The sequence below is a fragment of the Natator depressus genome, chromosome 4, assembly GCF_965152275.1.
Source record: "Natator depressus isolate rNatDep1 chromosome 4, rNatDep2.hap1, whole genome shotgun sequence".
Taxonomy (NCBI): Eukaryota; Metazoa; Chordata; order Testudines; family Cheloniidae; genus Natator; species Natator depressus.
Window position 1 is genome coordinate 90,184,118 of NC_134237.1, and position 15,412 is coordinate 90,199,529.

Here is a 15,412-nt window from a genome sequence, read left to right on the forward strand (position 1 = left end):
GCTTTTCTTTTTCTACCTTGCTATATTTGAGTCATTCTAGGCTTTTAAGTTTTCTTTTTATGGTCTTTCAGCAACATACACTTACCACCTTAAATGCCTCTAACTCTGCTAGTAATATAAAGCAAATATAAATGTATAACAGATGTGCAGGTATGAATATTTCATGGACACAAAACTGTCATCACGTCCCTCACATTTTCTCCTTTGCGTGTTGTTTAGACCTGTGGCTGGTTGGCAGAGTGCTGCATTACAATGTGAGAGATTCTGAGCCAGCCAGTGGTCTGTATTCATCACATAGGAGATGTTTCACAGATTTCCCCCTTTTTGCATGACTATCACATTCCGTGATTATTTCACAAGCAGCCTTAAATTTGTAGTCCCTTAAATGTGTGACAACTCAAACAAATCAAACAAGTGAAGTTTGATCATTAAAGTTAAATTTGGTGAGTTATGTGTTAAGAGTCCAGCCAAAAGCAGCCTCTCCTAGCCCATGTCCAGGAGTACATCACCCTCCTGGACTATACAGCCACGCTCGAAGGGACTAGTTCTTCATTCAGTTCACGTCTTCCTAGGACAATTACTTTCCATAGAGGAATCTGTGACCTTGCTTTCTCAGTTGCGTCTTTTAGGAACATAACATCTGGGGACATGCCAAGCATGCTGGATGACTCAACAGTAGTCAGTCAGGGAAGGATCCAACCACATATTACCACGCTCAGTGTATCCCCTTGCCTGGCTGAATGATATTTGTTCAGCCAGAGAAGATTAAAGATGCCACTCACCCAATACTTGTGTCTCTGGCTGACATGTCTGTTCTGGAGTTCAGCCAAGGAGACAGGGAAGGGCTCCTTTGTGTCCAAGATTCCTCCTTTTCTAGTGGTACTCCAAACCAAATGGTGATTTAAAGAGGACCCATTTCATTTATATCAATTGCTTTATACAACAGTGCTTGGCTACCTCCCTACTTCATTCATGGGCAGGAGAGATTCCCCTAATAAATGGATGCTGTCTTTATTCTAATTGTACTCCCAAGGCCTGGAACTTGGGAATATCTTCCCAGAGAACTTTGCAAGTGGGTTACTCCTCTGGCCTGTGTGGCCCCAGAGAGGTGGTTAAAGACTGGTATGAGGGAGTGTGAGGTGGAAAAAGCTCAATTCCATACATTCTCTTAACTGCCAAACCACTCCACAACTTCCTACAGAGGAGCTTTTCCCTTTTAGCCATTCAGGGTGGGTTTTTCTCTCCATTGCATTGACAATCGCACATCACTGTCTGCCTCTGCTGTTGTTCTGCCCAGAAGGCTACAGATAGTCTTTTCAGAATTGAGCTCATCCTGCATCTTTTTTTCCTATTAGGGATATTTAGAAATGTTTTCCCTCCCTTCATCTCATGAGTCACAGCTTTCAAGGGGAGGTCCTATCCCTAGTGCCCAGCCCAGTTACTCAGCTGGGTGTTGAGCATCTTTTTGGGAAAAGGAGGGAGAGGCTTTCTCCTAGACCAAAGGACAGTGGCTGGAGTAGCCTCCATGGCGTTAGAGGCCCCCTGTCTGAATGGTCATGGGGAATGTCTGGGGGATCTGTGCTGTGATGTATCCTCCAGCCCATCCCTGCCCCCTCTGTGGACAGCTGCACACAGGGATCCCCTTTGGAATTGGGCTCACAAGTCCCATCTCTCACATACCCAGCAGAACCGTACCAGTTCGACTACAGGAGGTACCTGCACACCACAGAGAAGGGCAGGGATTTGCCCCTTTGTATAGATGCCTGAGTGAGCTTTTATGATTTAGCTCTAAAACTTACCTCTGTGCTGCACTGAAAGAAAAGCCTTATATCCCAAGGCTATTAGATAGACAGAATAACAGGTTTGTTTTGCGACAGAGGCCTGCCCTATACCACTACAGCCACCTTTTCTGCATTTATATTTCTTGGTGTTAAATTATTGCCTCTGAGAGTTGCTTTTTTTCAGCAATCTTTTTTGATTCAAAGAACTTTGTATCCTGCCAGAGCGTGAGGTCTGTTCTCATTTGAATAGTAATGGTGTGTTGTGTAAAACTATTTAATTTATTAATGATATTTTCTTACCTTGGTATGTTGTTTGGCATAGTAGCTGCTGTTTATGGGTAGATATGTAATCAGGGTCAATAACTTCAGTTTAATCAGTTCTTAATGGCACTTCAGTTGTGCTCATTCTGTATGAGGAACCATGTCATTGGACACAATCAAATGGCTCTTGGCTTAACACATATCCCAAAATATCTCTTAGTGGGCCTGCCTCATATGTTTTATATCAACAGAAAATGGGCATGCATGATAACTGTCAGCCTTCTGTTTTTCCTGACCAGAGGCTCAGCTATTCAGATATCCAGATCCCAAATTAACTCTTCCACCATGCTAGCTGATGCATAATTATCAGTGCAAGCCAAGGTATTGGGCCAGATCCTCAGCTGAAGTTCATTGGAGTCAGTGGAGCTGCACTGATTCACACTGGTTGACTATCTGATGACTAATACTGTATAGCTCAGTTAAGAAGAAAAAATAACAAATTATTAGAAATGCTTATATAGAGAGGTGTGTAAAATGTTTATAATTAAAATTCATTTAATGGAAAATCGCCTGATAGATGGATGTTTTGCAAAGCTGATAAGTGATTTTACTTAGTCTTAAATTTTCGGACAAAATTCAATGCAAACTTTTTTTAAAATTTTCAGGTGATTATGACACATTTCCATTTTACTTTTTCCAATTTTGATCTGGGTTGGTTGGTTGTGATGGTCACAGAAGTGATCTATTAGGTCTAGTTTCCTGGTTGCCTGAGCTGTGACCCTTCTGGGTTAGACGAGTCATTTTAACTGATTTTTCTCAGAGGAAATGTCTGCATTTTTGTGACCTCTAAATTAGTAAAAACAAACCTGTCAACTGAGCCACTTCCTGCTGCAGTTGGGAACCTGCTTTGCCTCCCCATTTCATGTGGTCCGTACAGTGTTGTCGAGGGGCATTGGCCCTGCCTGATGATCCCCAAAACACACCAAAGGGAAAGCACTCCAACCACTAAAGTCCCTAGGAGAAAATACCAGGACTGGCGATTGTAGGGACAAAGGTCCTCATGACCAGCTAGGTTCAGATAAGTATCCAAACTCCAAGATTCCTCCTTCACTAGATTTATTTGATAGCTTGGCTATGTTGATGTAGTTTTACAATGTGTTTTTATATGTAGTCTGGCTATATTGAAGCTGATTCACTCTGCATCTTTATCTGTGGTTTGGTTACATTAATGCTGGGATTTTCATGTTTATTTTATTCTCCTTGTAGTTATAGTATATTAGTCTTAGGAGTATTGGGTACACTATAGAATCCTGGTGGCACATAGGCTGGCTTCTCTGCTGCCATGCTATATCAATAATGCCAGCAACCATAACCATCATGCTTGCAGTGTCAATCTCTCTTTTCATACTTTATCTGCCCAAACTTGTGGTGTAAAGTTATATGTCTGGTCCATGGTGTCTGCAAGACATGGGCTGGGTGTGTGTTCCTGTGCTACTTCTGGAGGTGGAGCCAAAGAAAAGGTGTCCCTGGCCACTTCTGTCACCATCTCACCAAATATGCGTCTCGGCATGTGCCTCTGAATGGAGACTTTCTGTGCGGTACCTTGTCTTCTCCTGTCTTCTCTCCACCAACCTAAATTACCAAAGATGGTTGCCATGGTAATTTCTAATGATTTTTAGACTGGGGCAAAATTTCTAAATCAAGATGTTTTGAAGTGATAGGTGATTTGCAAAACATTTTGGGGTCACTAACAATACATATTAAAAATGAGATTTTGAGGACTTGAAAACCTTGTGAAACAAATTGGTGAAAAGTGTGTGCTATTTTGGAATAGGAAGAGAAATCTCCAATTTTAACTAGGCATTGTTTGAAGAAGCATGACAGAATGTGCGTTGCTTTTTGTTACAGTTCACTTTTATTCTTCTTCTGTAACACAGAGTTGAGTTGTGTTTAGCCACATGGAGCTAGCCTCTTCAAAAGAAAGAGCCTTGGGGGGTTGTATTATCAAATGGAAATATGTTGGCAGAAACCCACATTCTTAACACAGCCAAATATTTTGTACCCAAAGTATTGTCCTCCTCCAAAACACTTGTGCATAGCATAATAAAATTACAGGTTCCAAACCCTTTTCATGGCAACTTTAATTTAATTTAGAGCTTGCATGCCTAATAGTTGGTATTTTTTAATATGCATTTCTGGAATTTGTGGTTTGAATTTCAGTTTTCTGAAAAATAATACATTTTATATATGAACCATGTGTTTGGATAGAGGCTTATTTTGACTGATGGAAATGATTTGTCAAATATTTTCTCCCTTTCTGTACCCATGAAAGGTTACGTTAGGTAACCTTATAATAAGTTTCCAGATTTATACGTACATGTTTACGATGAGTTTCTTAGTCACTTGGTAAAGTTCTTGAGGACATTCTGAGGTGAATATCTAAGTTTAAATTCTTCAAATCTAACTCTTTGATCACCACCTTTGTTCTGGGTGGCAGCTAAAATAACATTAGGAAGTGGGAAGCAACCACGTAAAATTTGTTCACAGCTAGCCTCTGGACTGACATCTTAAAGCTAATAGTTCTTATACTGCATAAGAGTACCCTAGCCCAAGCACTTTGGCCAACATTCATGTTTACCATCTTTGTGAACAATTGCTCATCTTTGTGAACAGAACCCCCTGCCCCAAGTCCCCTCCCAGAGCCCACACCCACACCACCTCCCACACCCCAAGCTCCAGCCCTGAGCCCTCTCCAACACCCAAACTCCCTCCCTCCATTGATTAGTATAACTCTTCAGTTAACCAGAATTTTTGACTAACTAGCACCCCTGTTCCCCCAATATGCTGGATAACAAAAGCTTTTCCTGTATATGGTAATATATGTAAACACATTTGATTCATTAAAAAATCATTGGCCTGATTCTCAGGTCTGCTGAGCACACACAACTCCCTTTGACCTCAGTGGGACATGTGAATATGCCACACCTGAATATCATTCCAGTGATTTTTAACCTGCCAGCATCTCTTTAATTTTCTATCCAACTTCCATAGAAACCAACATTTTAAAAAATCATTTCTGAGTTTCCTCCTAGTCCTTCAATATTCTGTCTTGACCAGTTGTCAAGGTTCCTTCCCCACTCTGAACTCTAGGGTACAGATGTGGGGACCTGCATGAAAACCTCCTAAGCTTACTTTTACCAGCTTAGGTTAAAACTTCCCCACGGTACAAACTGTTTTACCCTTGGACTTCCACTGCCACCACCAAACTTTATCTGGGTTCCTGAAAAAACATAGTTTGGAAACGTCTTTCCCCCCAGAATTCTCCCAACCCTTGCACCCCACTTCCTGGGGAAGGTTTGGTAAAAATCCTCACCAATTTGCATAGGTGACCACAGACCCAAACCCTTGGATCTTAGAACAATGAAAAAGCATTCAGTTTCCTTACAAGAAGACTTTTAATAGAAGTAAAAAAGAATCATCTCTGTAAAATCAGGATGGTAAATACCTTACAGGGTAATTAGATTCAAAACAGAGAATCCCTTTAGGCAAAACCTTAAGTTACAAAAAAGACACACAGACAGGAATATTCATTCTATTCAGCACAGCTATTTTCTCAGCCATTTAAAGGAATCATAATCTAACACATACCTAGCTAGATTACTTACTAAGTTCTAAGACTCCATTCCTGTTCTGTCCCTGGCAAAAGCATCATACAGACAGACACAGACCCTTTGTTTTTCTCCCTCCTCCCAGCTTTTGAAAGTATCTTGTCCCCTCATTGGTCATTTTGGTCAGGTGCCAGCGAGGTTACCTTTAGCTTCTTAGCTCTTTACAGGTGAGAGGATTTTTCCTCTGGCCAGGAGGGATTTTAAAGCAGTTTACCCTTCCCTTTATATTTATGACACGCCCCCCAAATCTCAGCTAGGGTGAAACGCTGGTTGGGATTTCTTCCTGGAGCTCTAGGAAAAAACAGAGTTAATAAGACACATGCACCTCTAAATATACTACCAAGTACATAAAGACTAACAATATTTTCCACATCTCAAGTACGATTTTAACCAGTTGATTCTGGGAAACTTTCATGGGAGAGTGCATCAGCCACTTTGTTAGAAGTTCCTGAGATGTGTTGGATGTCGAAATCAAAATCTTGGAGAGCTAAACTCCACCGAAGAAGTTTTTTGCTATTTTCTTTGACGGTGTGAAGCCACTTCAGTGCAGCATGGTCGGTTTGCAGGTGGAAACGCCGTCCCCAAACATATGGGCGTAGCTTTTCCAGAGCGTAGACAATGGCGTAACATTCTTTTTCAGTGACTGACCAGTTGCTTTCCCTCTCAGACAGTTTTTTGCTGAGAAACACTTCAGGGTGGAATTCTTGATCCAGTCCTTCCTGCATTAAAACTGCCCCCACACCACACTTGGACGCATCTGTGGTTACTAGGAACGGTTTGTCAAAGTCTGGGGCCCTTAGTACAGGGTCAGACATGAGTGTCGCTTTAAGCTGGTTAAAGGCCTTCTGACACTCTTCGGTCCACTGAACGGCATTTGGCTGTTTCTTTTTGGTTAGGTCTGTCAGTGGGGCGGCGATTTGGCTGTATTGCGGTACAAATCGTCTGTAATAACTGGCCAAGCCTAAGAAGGATTGAACCTGTTTCTTTGACTTTGGGACAGGCCACTTTTGGATAGCATCCACTTTGGTCTGTAGGGGGCTGATAGTTCCTTGACCCACCTGGTGTCCAAGGTAAGTCACTCTGTTTAGGCCTATTTGACACTTCTTAGCCTTAACAGTTAGTCCTGCCTCCCTTATGCACTCAAGGACTTTTTGTAGATGTTCCAGGTGGTCTGCCCAAGAATCTGAAAATATGGCCACATCATCAAGGTAGGCGACTGCATATTCTCCTAATCCCATTAGGAGACCATCTACAAGTCTTTGGAAGGTGGCGGGTGCATTTCGCAGCCCGAAAGGGAGAACATGAAATTCATACAGCCCGATGTGTGTGGTGAAGGCTGACCTTTCCTTGGCGGATTCATCTAGCGGTACCTGCCAGTACCCCTTGGTTAAGAACTGGGCCCGTCCCAGTTTCTCTAATAGTTCATCTGTGCGTGGCATTGGATAGTTGTCTGGGCGAGTTACAGCATTTAGCTTATGGTAGTCCACGCAAAAATGTATCTCCCCATCTGGTTTGGGAACTAGAACCACTGGAGATGCCCACGCACTTCCAGAGGGATGGATTACACCCATCTGTAACATATCCTGGATCTCCCATTCTATAGCAGTTTAGCTTGAGGAGACACCCGGTAAGGTTGGACTTTAATTGGGTGAGCATTACCTGTGTCAATGGAGTGGTATGCCCATTCAGTCAGTCCTGGGGTGGCTGAGAACGTCGGCGCGTAGTTAGTGCACAGCTCCTTGATCTGCTGTCTCTGCATATGCCCAAGGGTCATGGAGAGGTTCACCTCTTCCACACCACCAGCACTTTTCCCTTCGTAGTAGACACCTTCAGGCCACTCAGCGTCGTCTCCTCCCTGGGCTGTAAACTGACAAACCTTTAATTCTCTGGAATAAAAGGGCTTTAGAGAATTAATATGGTACACCTTAGGCTTTTGGTTGGAGGTGGGGAATGCTATGAGATAATTAACAGCTCCCAGGCGCTCCTGGACCGTGAATGGCCCTTCCGATGATGCTTCCATTTTATGGGCCTGGAGCACCTTTAAGACCATGACCTGGTCCCCTACTTTGAAGGAACGCTCTCTGGCATGTTTCTCATACCAGGCTTTTTGCTCTTTTTGAGCATCCTGTAAGTTTTCTTTAGCAAGGGCTAAAGAGGTTCGGAGGGTGTTTTGTAGGTTGGTTACAAAGTCCAGAATGTTAGTTCCTGGAGAAGGTGTAAACCCCTCCCATTGCTGCTTCACCAACTGTAATGGCCCCTTAACCTCACGGCCATATACAAGTTCAAATGGTGAAAACCCTAAACTGGGATGTGGTACAGCTCTGTAGGCAAAGAGCAACTGTTGCAACACTAGGTCCCAATCATTGGAGTGCTCATTTATGAATTTACGTATCATGGCCCCCAAAGTTCCATTAAACTTCTCCACCAGGCCATTTGTTTGATGGTGGTAAGGAGTGGCAACCAAGTGATTTACCCCATGAGCTTCCCAGAGGTTTTCCATAGTTCCTGCCAGGAAATTAGTCCCTGCATCTGTGAGGATGTCGGAGGGCCAACCTACCCTGGCAAAAATGTCTGCTAGTGCCTGGCACACACTTTTAGCCCTGGTGTTGCTTAGAGCTACTGCTTCCGGCTATCGGGTGGCAAAATCCATGAAAGTCAGTATGTACTGCTTTCCTCTGGGTGTCTTTTTTGGAAAAGGACCCAGAATATCCACAGCTACTCGCTGAAATGGAACTTCAATGATGGGGAGTGGCTGGAGAGGGGCTTTGACCTGGTCTTGGGGTTTTCCCACTCTTTGGTATACCTCACAAGACTGGACATAGGTAGAAACATCCTTGCCCATTCCCTCCCAGTGGAATGACCCCCCCAAACGGTCTTTGGTCCTGTTCACCCCAGCATGGCCATTAGGATGATCGTGGGCTAAGCTCAAGAGCTTGGTCCGGTATTTAGTTGGAACTACCAACTGTCTCTGAGGATGCCAGTCTTCCTGGTGTCCACCAGAAAGAGTTTCCTTGTATAAAAGTCCTTTTTCTACAACAAACCTGGATCGATTAGAAGAGCAGAGAGGCGGTGGGTTGCTCCGTGCCGCCGTCCAAGCTCTCTGGAAGCTTTCATCTGCTTCCTGTTTGGTCTGGAACTGTTCCCTTGATGCTGGAGACATCAGTTCCTCATTGGATTGTAGACCTATGCTTAGTCCCTCTGGAAGCGATGTAGGGGATGGGGCTGTTTCCGTTGACTGTGAACCGCTCTCCGCTGGGACACTATGTTGGGGTTCAGGCTCCAGCTGAGCCTCTTGTGTAGGGTTATGGGCTGCTGCCGGTTCAGGTTCGGTGGGGCCCTCTGGTGTTGAGGTTGCAAGTACTGGATTCAGTGCTGTCAATGGGTCTGGTGCTGGTTGTTCCGCTGGTTCCGGTTCTGGGACTGGTTCCGTCTGGGTCTCTGGGACTGGATCCACTACTGCTGTTGCATACATTGGCCTGGGGTCCAGGTCCATCACCTCTGACCGGGTCCTGATAGAAGTTTCCGGAACAGAGCTAGGCATCACGGCTTGTTTAGCCTGGCTGCGGGTGACCATTCCCACCCTCTTGGCCCACTTCACATGATTGGCCAAGTCTTCCCCCAACAGCATGGGGATGGGATAATCATCATAGACTGCAAAAGTCCACGTTCCTGACCAGCCCTGGTACTGGACAGGCAACTTGGCTGTAGGCAAATTGAAAGAGTTGGACTTGAAGGGTTGACTCATCACTTGGATCTCTGGGTTGATTAAATTGGGGTCCACTAAGGAAGCATGGATAGCTGACACTTGTGCTCCGGTGTCCCTCCACGCGGTGACCTTCTTCCCGCCCACACTCACAGTTTCCCTCCGCTCCAAGGGTATCTGGGAGGTATCTGGGCCTGCGGATCTCTGGTGTGATTCCGGTGCAATGAACTGTAATCTGTTGGGGTTCTTGGGGCAGTTGGCCTTTACATGCCCCAGCTCGTTACATTTAAAACATCGTCCAGCTGATGGGTCACTGGGGCAAGGCGGGTTTCTGGAGAACGGGGTGGTGGGACGATAAGGTGTCTGGAAGGTTCTTTGGGAGGTAGGTGGGGCCTTGGGCGGCCCCCGGTAATAGGGTGTGGTCTGGGGTTGTCCGTTCTGGTCTCCGCTCTCAACTTTACAGGTGAGAGGATTTTTTCCTCTGGCCAGGAGGGATTTTAAAGGGGTTTACCCTTCCCTTTATATTTATGACACCAGTCATAAATAGTCATTGCATTATGTTATTAATCGTATGCCCCACATGGCTTTGTAGTCAAGAGCACTTGTGTTTCAGAATAAATTGAAGCAATGTGAATAATGCTTTCTGTTGTTTTATAGGTGAGTCGTCCTCACCCCAGTGATCATCCTCTCCTGATCTTATATATGGTTGGTGGAGTGACAGTCTCTGAGGTCAGAATGGTGAGAGACCTCATATCAGCACACAAACCCGGTATCCAGGTACGAAACCTTAAGTACTGTGATTTCTGTCTGAGCCAGGACAAATTAAGAGTAACAAAGAAAATGCTTTTTATAGTGCTGAATACTGCCCAGGTACTGAACACGTACCATAACAAATAAATAAGGCTAATAACGGTGTCAGGTCTCTGTTGTGGAACATCTGCAGGCAAGCAGCTTTCATATGCAAGTTATTTAAAGTTTGTTGTGTGCAGTAGATTCAGTGAGACCCAGATCATTCCATAGGACCTCAGAATTTGCACAGGCAGTTTTCTGTGAATGAGCATTTGCTTGGGAATCTGCATACACAAATTGAACTGCAAGCAGTGATTCCACCAAGCGGAGCAGTAATGACTCTTTCCAAAATGTTCAGTTCTCCTCAGCCAGAAAGAAAATGGCTCCTATTAGGGGCCTCAGAGGTGGAAAGGGATGGTGTTAGAGACTTACGTGTCAATGTCACAGGGTGATGCTGGCCCTTTAAGAGGGAAAAGGCCCGTGCACCTGTGACTGCTCAGCTGCCTCCTAACTGGGCTTAAAAGAGGGCACCTGGGCCACATGGGAGAGAGACCTAGTGAGGCAGAGCTGCCTGAGAAGGAAAGGAGAGTTCCTGGCAGCAGCGAGCTGTTACAGAGAGCCATGAAGTAGAGCTAAAGGTTGTTGGTGAGGACTGGCCAAAGCTGGGGAACCCCTGATGAGTTAGAGGAGAGCTTGTGCAGAAGCCCCTAGGAAGAAGGGAAGGTTAGGGGAAAGTAAGCCCAAAAGGAGTGTTGATCCTGGAGTGTGGATCCCTGGAGCAGGGGCAGGACTCACAGGCAGATTCTGGCTGAATGGAACACTATGGGAAGTCCTCTTATAGTGAGCCTGGGAAGGTCCTAGCTGCTTTGTATGGACCTCAGATCCCAGGAAGTTTTCTGTAAGAGTTTGTTCCAACCTCCTAGGTTAAAATGTCCCCCCTCCCACCTGCAGTTCAGTGTGCTGTGCTCAAGTTGACAAACCTGGCTGCCATCCTATCCCTCAGAGTAAAAGACCCCCGTCTCAAAGAGTTTACAGATGAATAAACAAGACAGACAAAGACTATAAGCAACCACACAGGCAACCTGTCAAATAGTACTTATGTTCCCTCCAGGTTTGTCTCTCCAAATCAACTTCCTCCCATCTTTTGTCCACATGCCCCTGGCACCAAGGTGCCATTCATTGACCCTGCCCACCCTCCAAAAGAACTTTGGACTCAGTCAGTTAAGGGGAAGGGAAGATTGTTGGCAAGCATCTGAAGGTCTGCTGCTCCTGGACACACTGTCTGCCTCTGAGAGGCGGGGTAGCTCTGTGTGGTGGGGTTTCCGAGGAGAGGGGACAAAAAGTCCATCTGACTGGTCCCTGCCCCTTTCATTCTCTCCTGGCTGCATTCACTGTCATTCCAGTGGAGTGGGGAGGGCAGGGGTTACTTCTGGCAGGGTCTAAGATACAGATAATTGTTAATTTGGAGGAAGGTGTATGGGAGCAGCTGGATTTCTCCTGGGTGGAGCAGGCACAGAGGGTGATCCTTATAGCTGCAAAAGAGAAGCAAAGAAACACTCCATAACCAGCTGCCTGTGTCATTAAACAAGCCTTGTTCCAACAGCTGAATGTAAACTCTCTTGTTTTAATTCCTGCAGAATACAGCTCTGACTAATGAAAAGTCTGTAGCAAAATGGAGCCAACCAAGGCAGAGCAGCCTCTGATTGATAGCATGTTTTCCACAGTTTAACAGCATCTTTGAGTTGAGAACTCAATATTTTTATAAGATTAAAAGCCCTTTCCAAGAGCACTTTTTCATCTGATAATATGTTTCTCTCCAATTAGCTTCTCACTTGTCTCCTTAACACAGTGAGTCAAATTCTTTGCTATCCAGAACGGGGACTGAATTGTGATGTACTGATGGACAAGTTAATCCAGACTCTAAATGTTTTAATATAGCTTGAAAGATAAGCACAGAGTTAATGAGGGAGATGGTGTAAAACGATGCAAGAATTCTTTTGCCTAACTTTCTAAAGGGATTGAGGTTTGACAGTGGTGACATGGAATCTGGTGCTGCTTTGCTTTTGTTGACCCTGGTGGCAGGTCACCCTTTGAGGCAGATTCCCAAAGAATTTAGAGTTGATGCAGCTTTTACTGCCCCTTGCCTTTGTGTAAAATTGTTACATTAGGGGCTAATGGGCTTTAGAGGAGAGTCCTGAGGGGGGTAAAAGGAAGAAAAGAAATGGTTGTTTGAGTCTCGCATATAAAAGTGTCTGAGTTAGTTGGATTTACCTGGATTTCAGCTGTGAATATGCACCACCTGTTTGGGATTATTCTCTTTTCAAAGAGCCAGGCATTCATCTACCACAAGCCAGTGTTTAACAGAGCTGTTTTTGTGATGTTCAGGCGATCAGTTTCAGACATCAGGGCAAGATGAAAACATTGGCCTCCCTGTTCCATTCCACTTAAACAAAACACTGACATTTGCACTAATTATTGGCACTTCTTTTAAATCAGAGTTGCGCTGTGGATGTGAAAGTAAAGAATTTTATAAAAGAACAACAGACAACCTGTCAGCAGATCGGTTTCCCCACCAATTGCTCCAACAGTTGTTTGGAGTTTAGGCAAATGAGAATTGAGTCTGGAGATTGGAAACATATGTTTTTATCCACATACGCAAATATATATTTTAGTGTAGATATGGGGACATTTGGTTCATCTCTTCTCATTGTGAGACACAAAAGAGAACAGTGTGTTTCAGGCATCATTTGTTTTCAGATGAAGCTGAATAGCTCTGCCTACTGGTTCCTCACAGATTCCACCCCATAGGTGTAATGAATTGGTACCTCTGAGGCATCTAAATTGGGAAGAGGCAGAAACAACTGAACTAACGAGAGGAGAATGACTTCAAAAAAAATAAGAAACTAAAGAGGAGGAAAGAGGAAAAAGTGGATGTTTTAATCCCTTCCCTGTGTCACATCACTAACTACCCACAAATGTTTGAACACGTACCAGTACTGGTACACGTTCGCATGCACACAGACTCCAGAGATCTGATCTACAGCAGAACATGGTGACATGTGACAATCCCTGTGTCCTGCACCTTGTTTACTGTATGCCAATGAAACAATGACACAGATGAGAACAGAAACATAAAGAAATGCCCAGTTTATAGAAACTCAGTTCCAATGATTTACTTCTGCTGGCCCAGATTATTTCTGTGAGGTCTCAAACACGCCTTACATGAAATGCTGTAAAACAGCATGGTTATTTATGAAGTGCAGTTATCACCCCTGGCAACCATGATTATCATTTGGGTGTGACTGGTTTGTGTTCTTTAGCCGCTCTGAAATATTGGGTGAAATCCTGGCCCCACTGAACTCAAAGGAGGTTTTGCGCAGGGGATTTCACCCAGTGTTGTACTGCATTTTCATTAGTATTGCTGCTTGCATCATATTGTCTGAGCAATGTAGTCTGAAATGTCACAGCATGTGCATTCAGCCTCCTTGCAAGCCAGATATCTGGTGATGTCCAAGATTACCAGCTACCATCTCATGGGATGTTTGCATTGTGGGATGATTAATTTCCCAATTAATTAGTTTCTGTTTCACAATTCTCTACATTTTTACACAAACCTTCTCCTCTCCTTCTCTTAGTTTACCCTGGTGCTACTCATTACATTGTAGTGGATCATGGAGTGACCCTCTGGCCACTTTATGGTGGCTGTCATGACAAAATGTAGCCCTCAATTAAAGTGCCACAGACAAAGACACAAATGTTAAGATGAATGAGGATCTGCAAAGGAAATTTATCCTCCTAAAGAGACTTTCTTGGACATTTATTTTATGGGCAATTGTACAAAAGACTGGATCATCTGCTTTCCATAGAAACAGAGGGCCATATGCTCTCCTCCATCCACATCTGAAACCACTATTGATATCCATGTGCCTGGAGGGAGACAGCAAGACTGTGTCTTAATGTCAGAATAAGTAACAATCATCGCTCTCATTTGTTTGTGTGGACTCATTTTATCAATTGCACATCTATCCTTCTAGTTTAGTGATATTACTATGAAGATGAAATTGCTTTTATCTGTGAGTGGTGGTGGTTTGACCTGTATATTCATAGACAAAAAACATTAGTAATATTGCACCTCATATTTCTTAGAATTAAGCTGAGTACACAGGAAGAGGAGTGCACAGACTGTACCGTACTCTGATTCCTCCACAACATAACTAGGAAAGTGGCAGCCTTTGGCACCAGCAAATTGCAGAGACGGCCTTAAGCAATGGGAAATAGAAGAGATAATCAGTGTCATTTTGCTGCAGTTTGTGTGGGAGAGCACAGGAGGTTGTTAGCACAAAAGAAAGTGTAGTAATTTAAGTCCAGATTCTTTTCATTATTTAAAGCGAGGATGAAAGAAAGGAAAAGAACGTGGAGCAGGCATAAGTGTAGTACTGCTGAGATCTGGGGCATTTGGTATTTAATATCTTTCTTTTTAAAATCCCTTGCAATGTTTGAATATTCAGATAACGACACATTCATGCGTGTTGCTTTTTACCTCAGATGAAGTGTGTGCACAATTTGATCAGTTACTAAAAGAAGATAGGTACACGCACACTCCATGTTGCTGGCATTTAAATTACAGTTGCCATAATTTATGCCTCCTCATTTTGGATTTTTCTAAATTAGATATCCTCAACCTTACATTGAGAAAGCGAGTTCATTCTTAAGTCTGGTACAACCCTCCCCTCCAGTTTGTCCTGTTCTTAATCTGTGGGCTTGATCTTACAAACACTGCTGAGAGTAGTGCTTGTTATACTCAGTAGTCCCATTGGCTCTAATGGTAGAAAAGCCCGACACGCCATTAGATCTGCAGGATTGAGAATTTAGTAGCTAATAAAATCTAGTTAGGGACCTAGGGGAGAAAAAACATGTATAAATATACGTTGTGTACAAAAATCCGTTTGTGATGGTCTGCTGCTTAAAGGATGAAAACAACAATTCTGCTCTGTGAAAAATATTAGTTTTTGAAGTGTTCCAGTGCTGGATGTTGGCACTGATATGTGTAAAGAATTAAATATTCATCGATCCAGAGAGAGAGAGGCTGACTCTAAAGCCTGGTGGTTCGGGCGTTTGTCAGGTTGAAGTCCCTGCTCTGAATCAGGCAGAAAACAGGCTTCAATCTGGGTTTCCCACACCTCTGTCTCTGACTAGAAATTCCCTCCTTG

At 43.9% G+C, this 15,412-nt stretch overlaps 1 protein-coding gene across 1 annotated transcript in view; it reads left to right on the forward strand.

Annotated features, from left to right (window-relative positions):
- SCFD2 (sec1 family domain containing 2) overlaps positions 1-15,412 on the forward strand; it is a 301,712-nt gene that overhangs the window by 283,643 nt on the left and 2,657 nt on the right. The window contains exon 8 of the mRNA XM_074951411.1: positions 10,071-10,190. Coding sequence (XP_074807512.1) covers positions 10,071-10,190 — 120 coding nt within the window. The remainder of the gene's footprint in view (positions 1-10,070; positions 10,191-15,412) is intronic.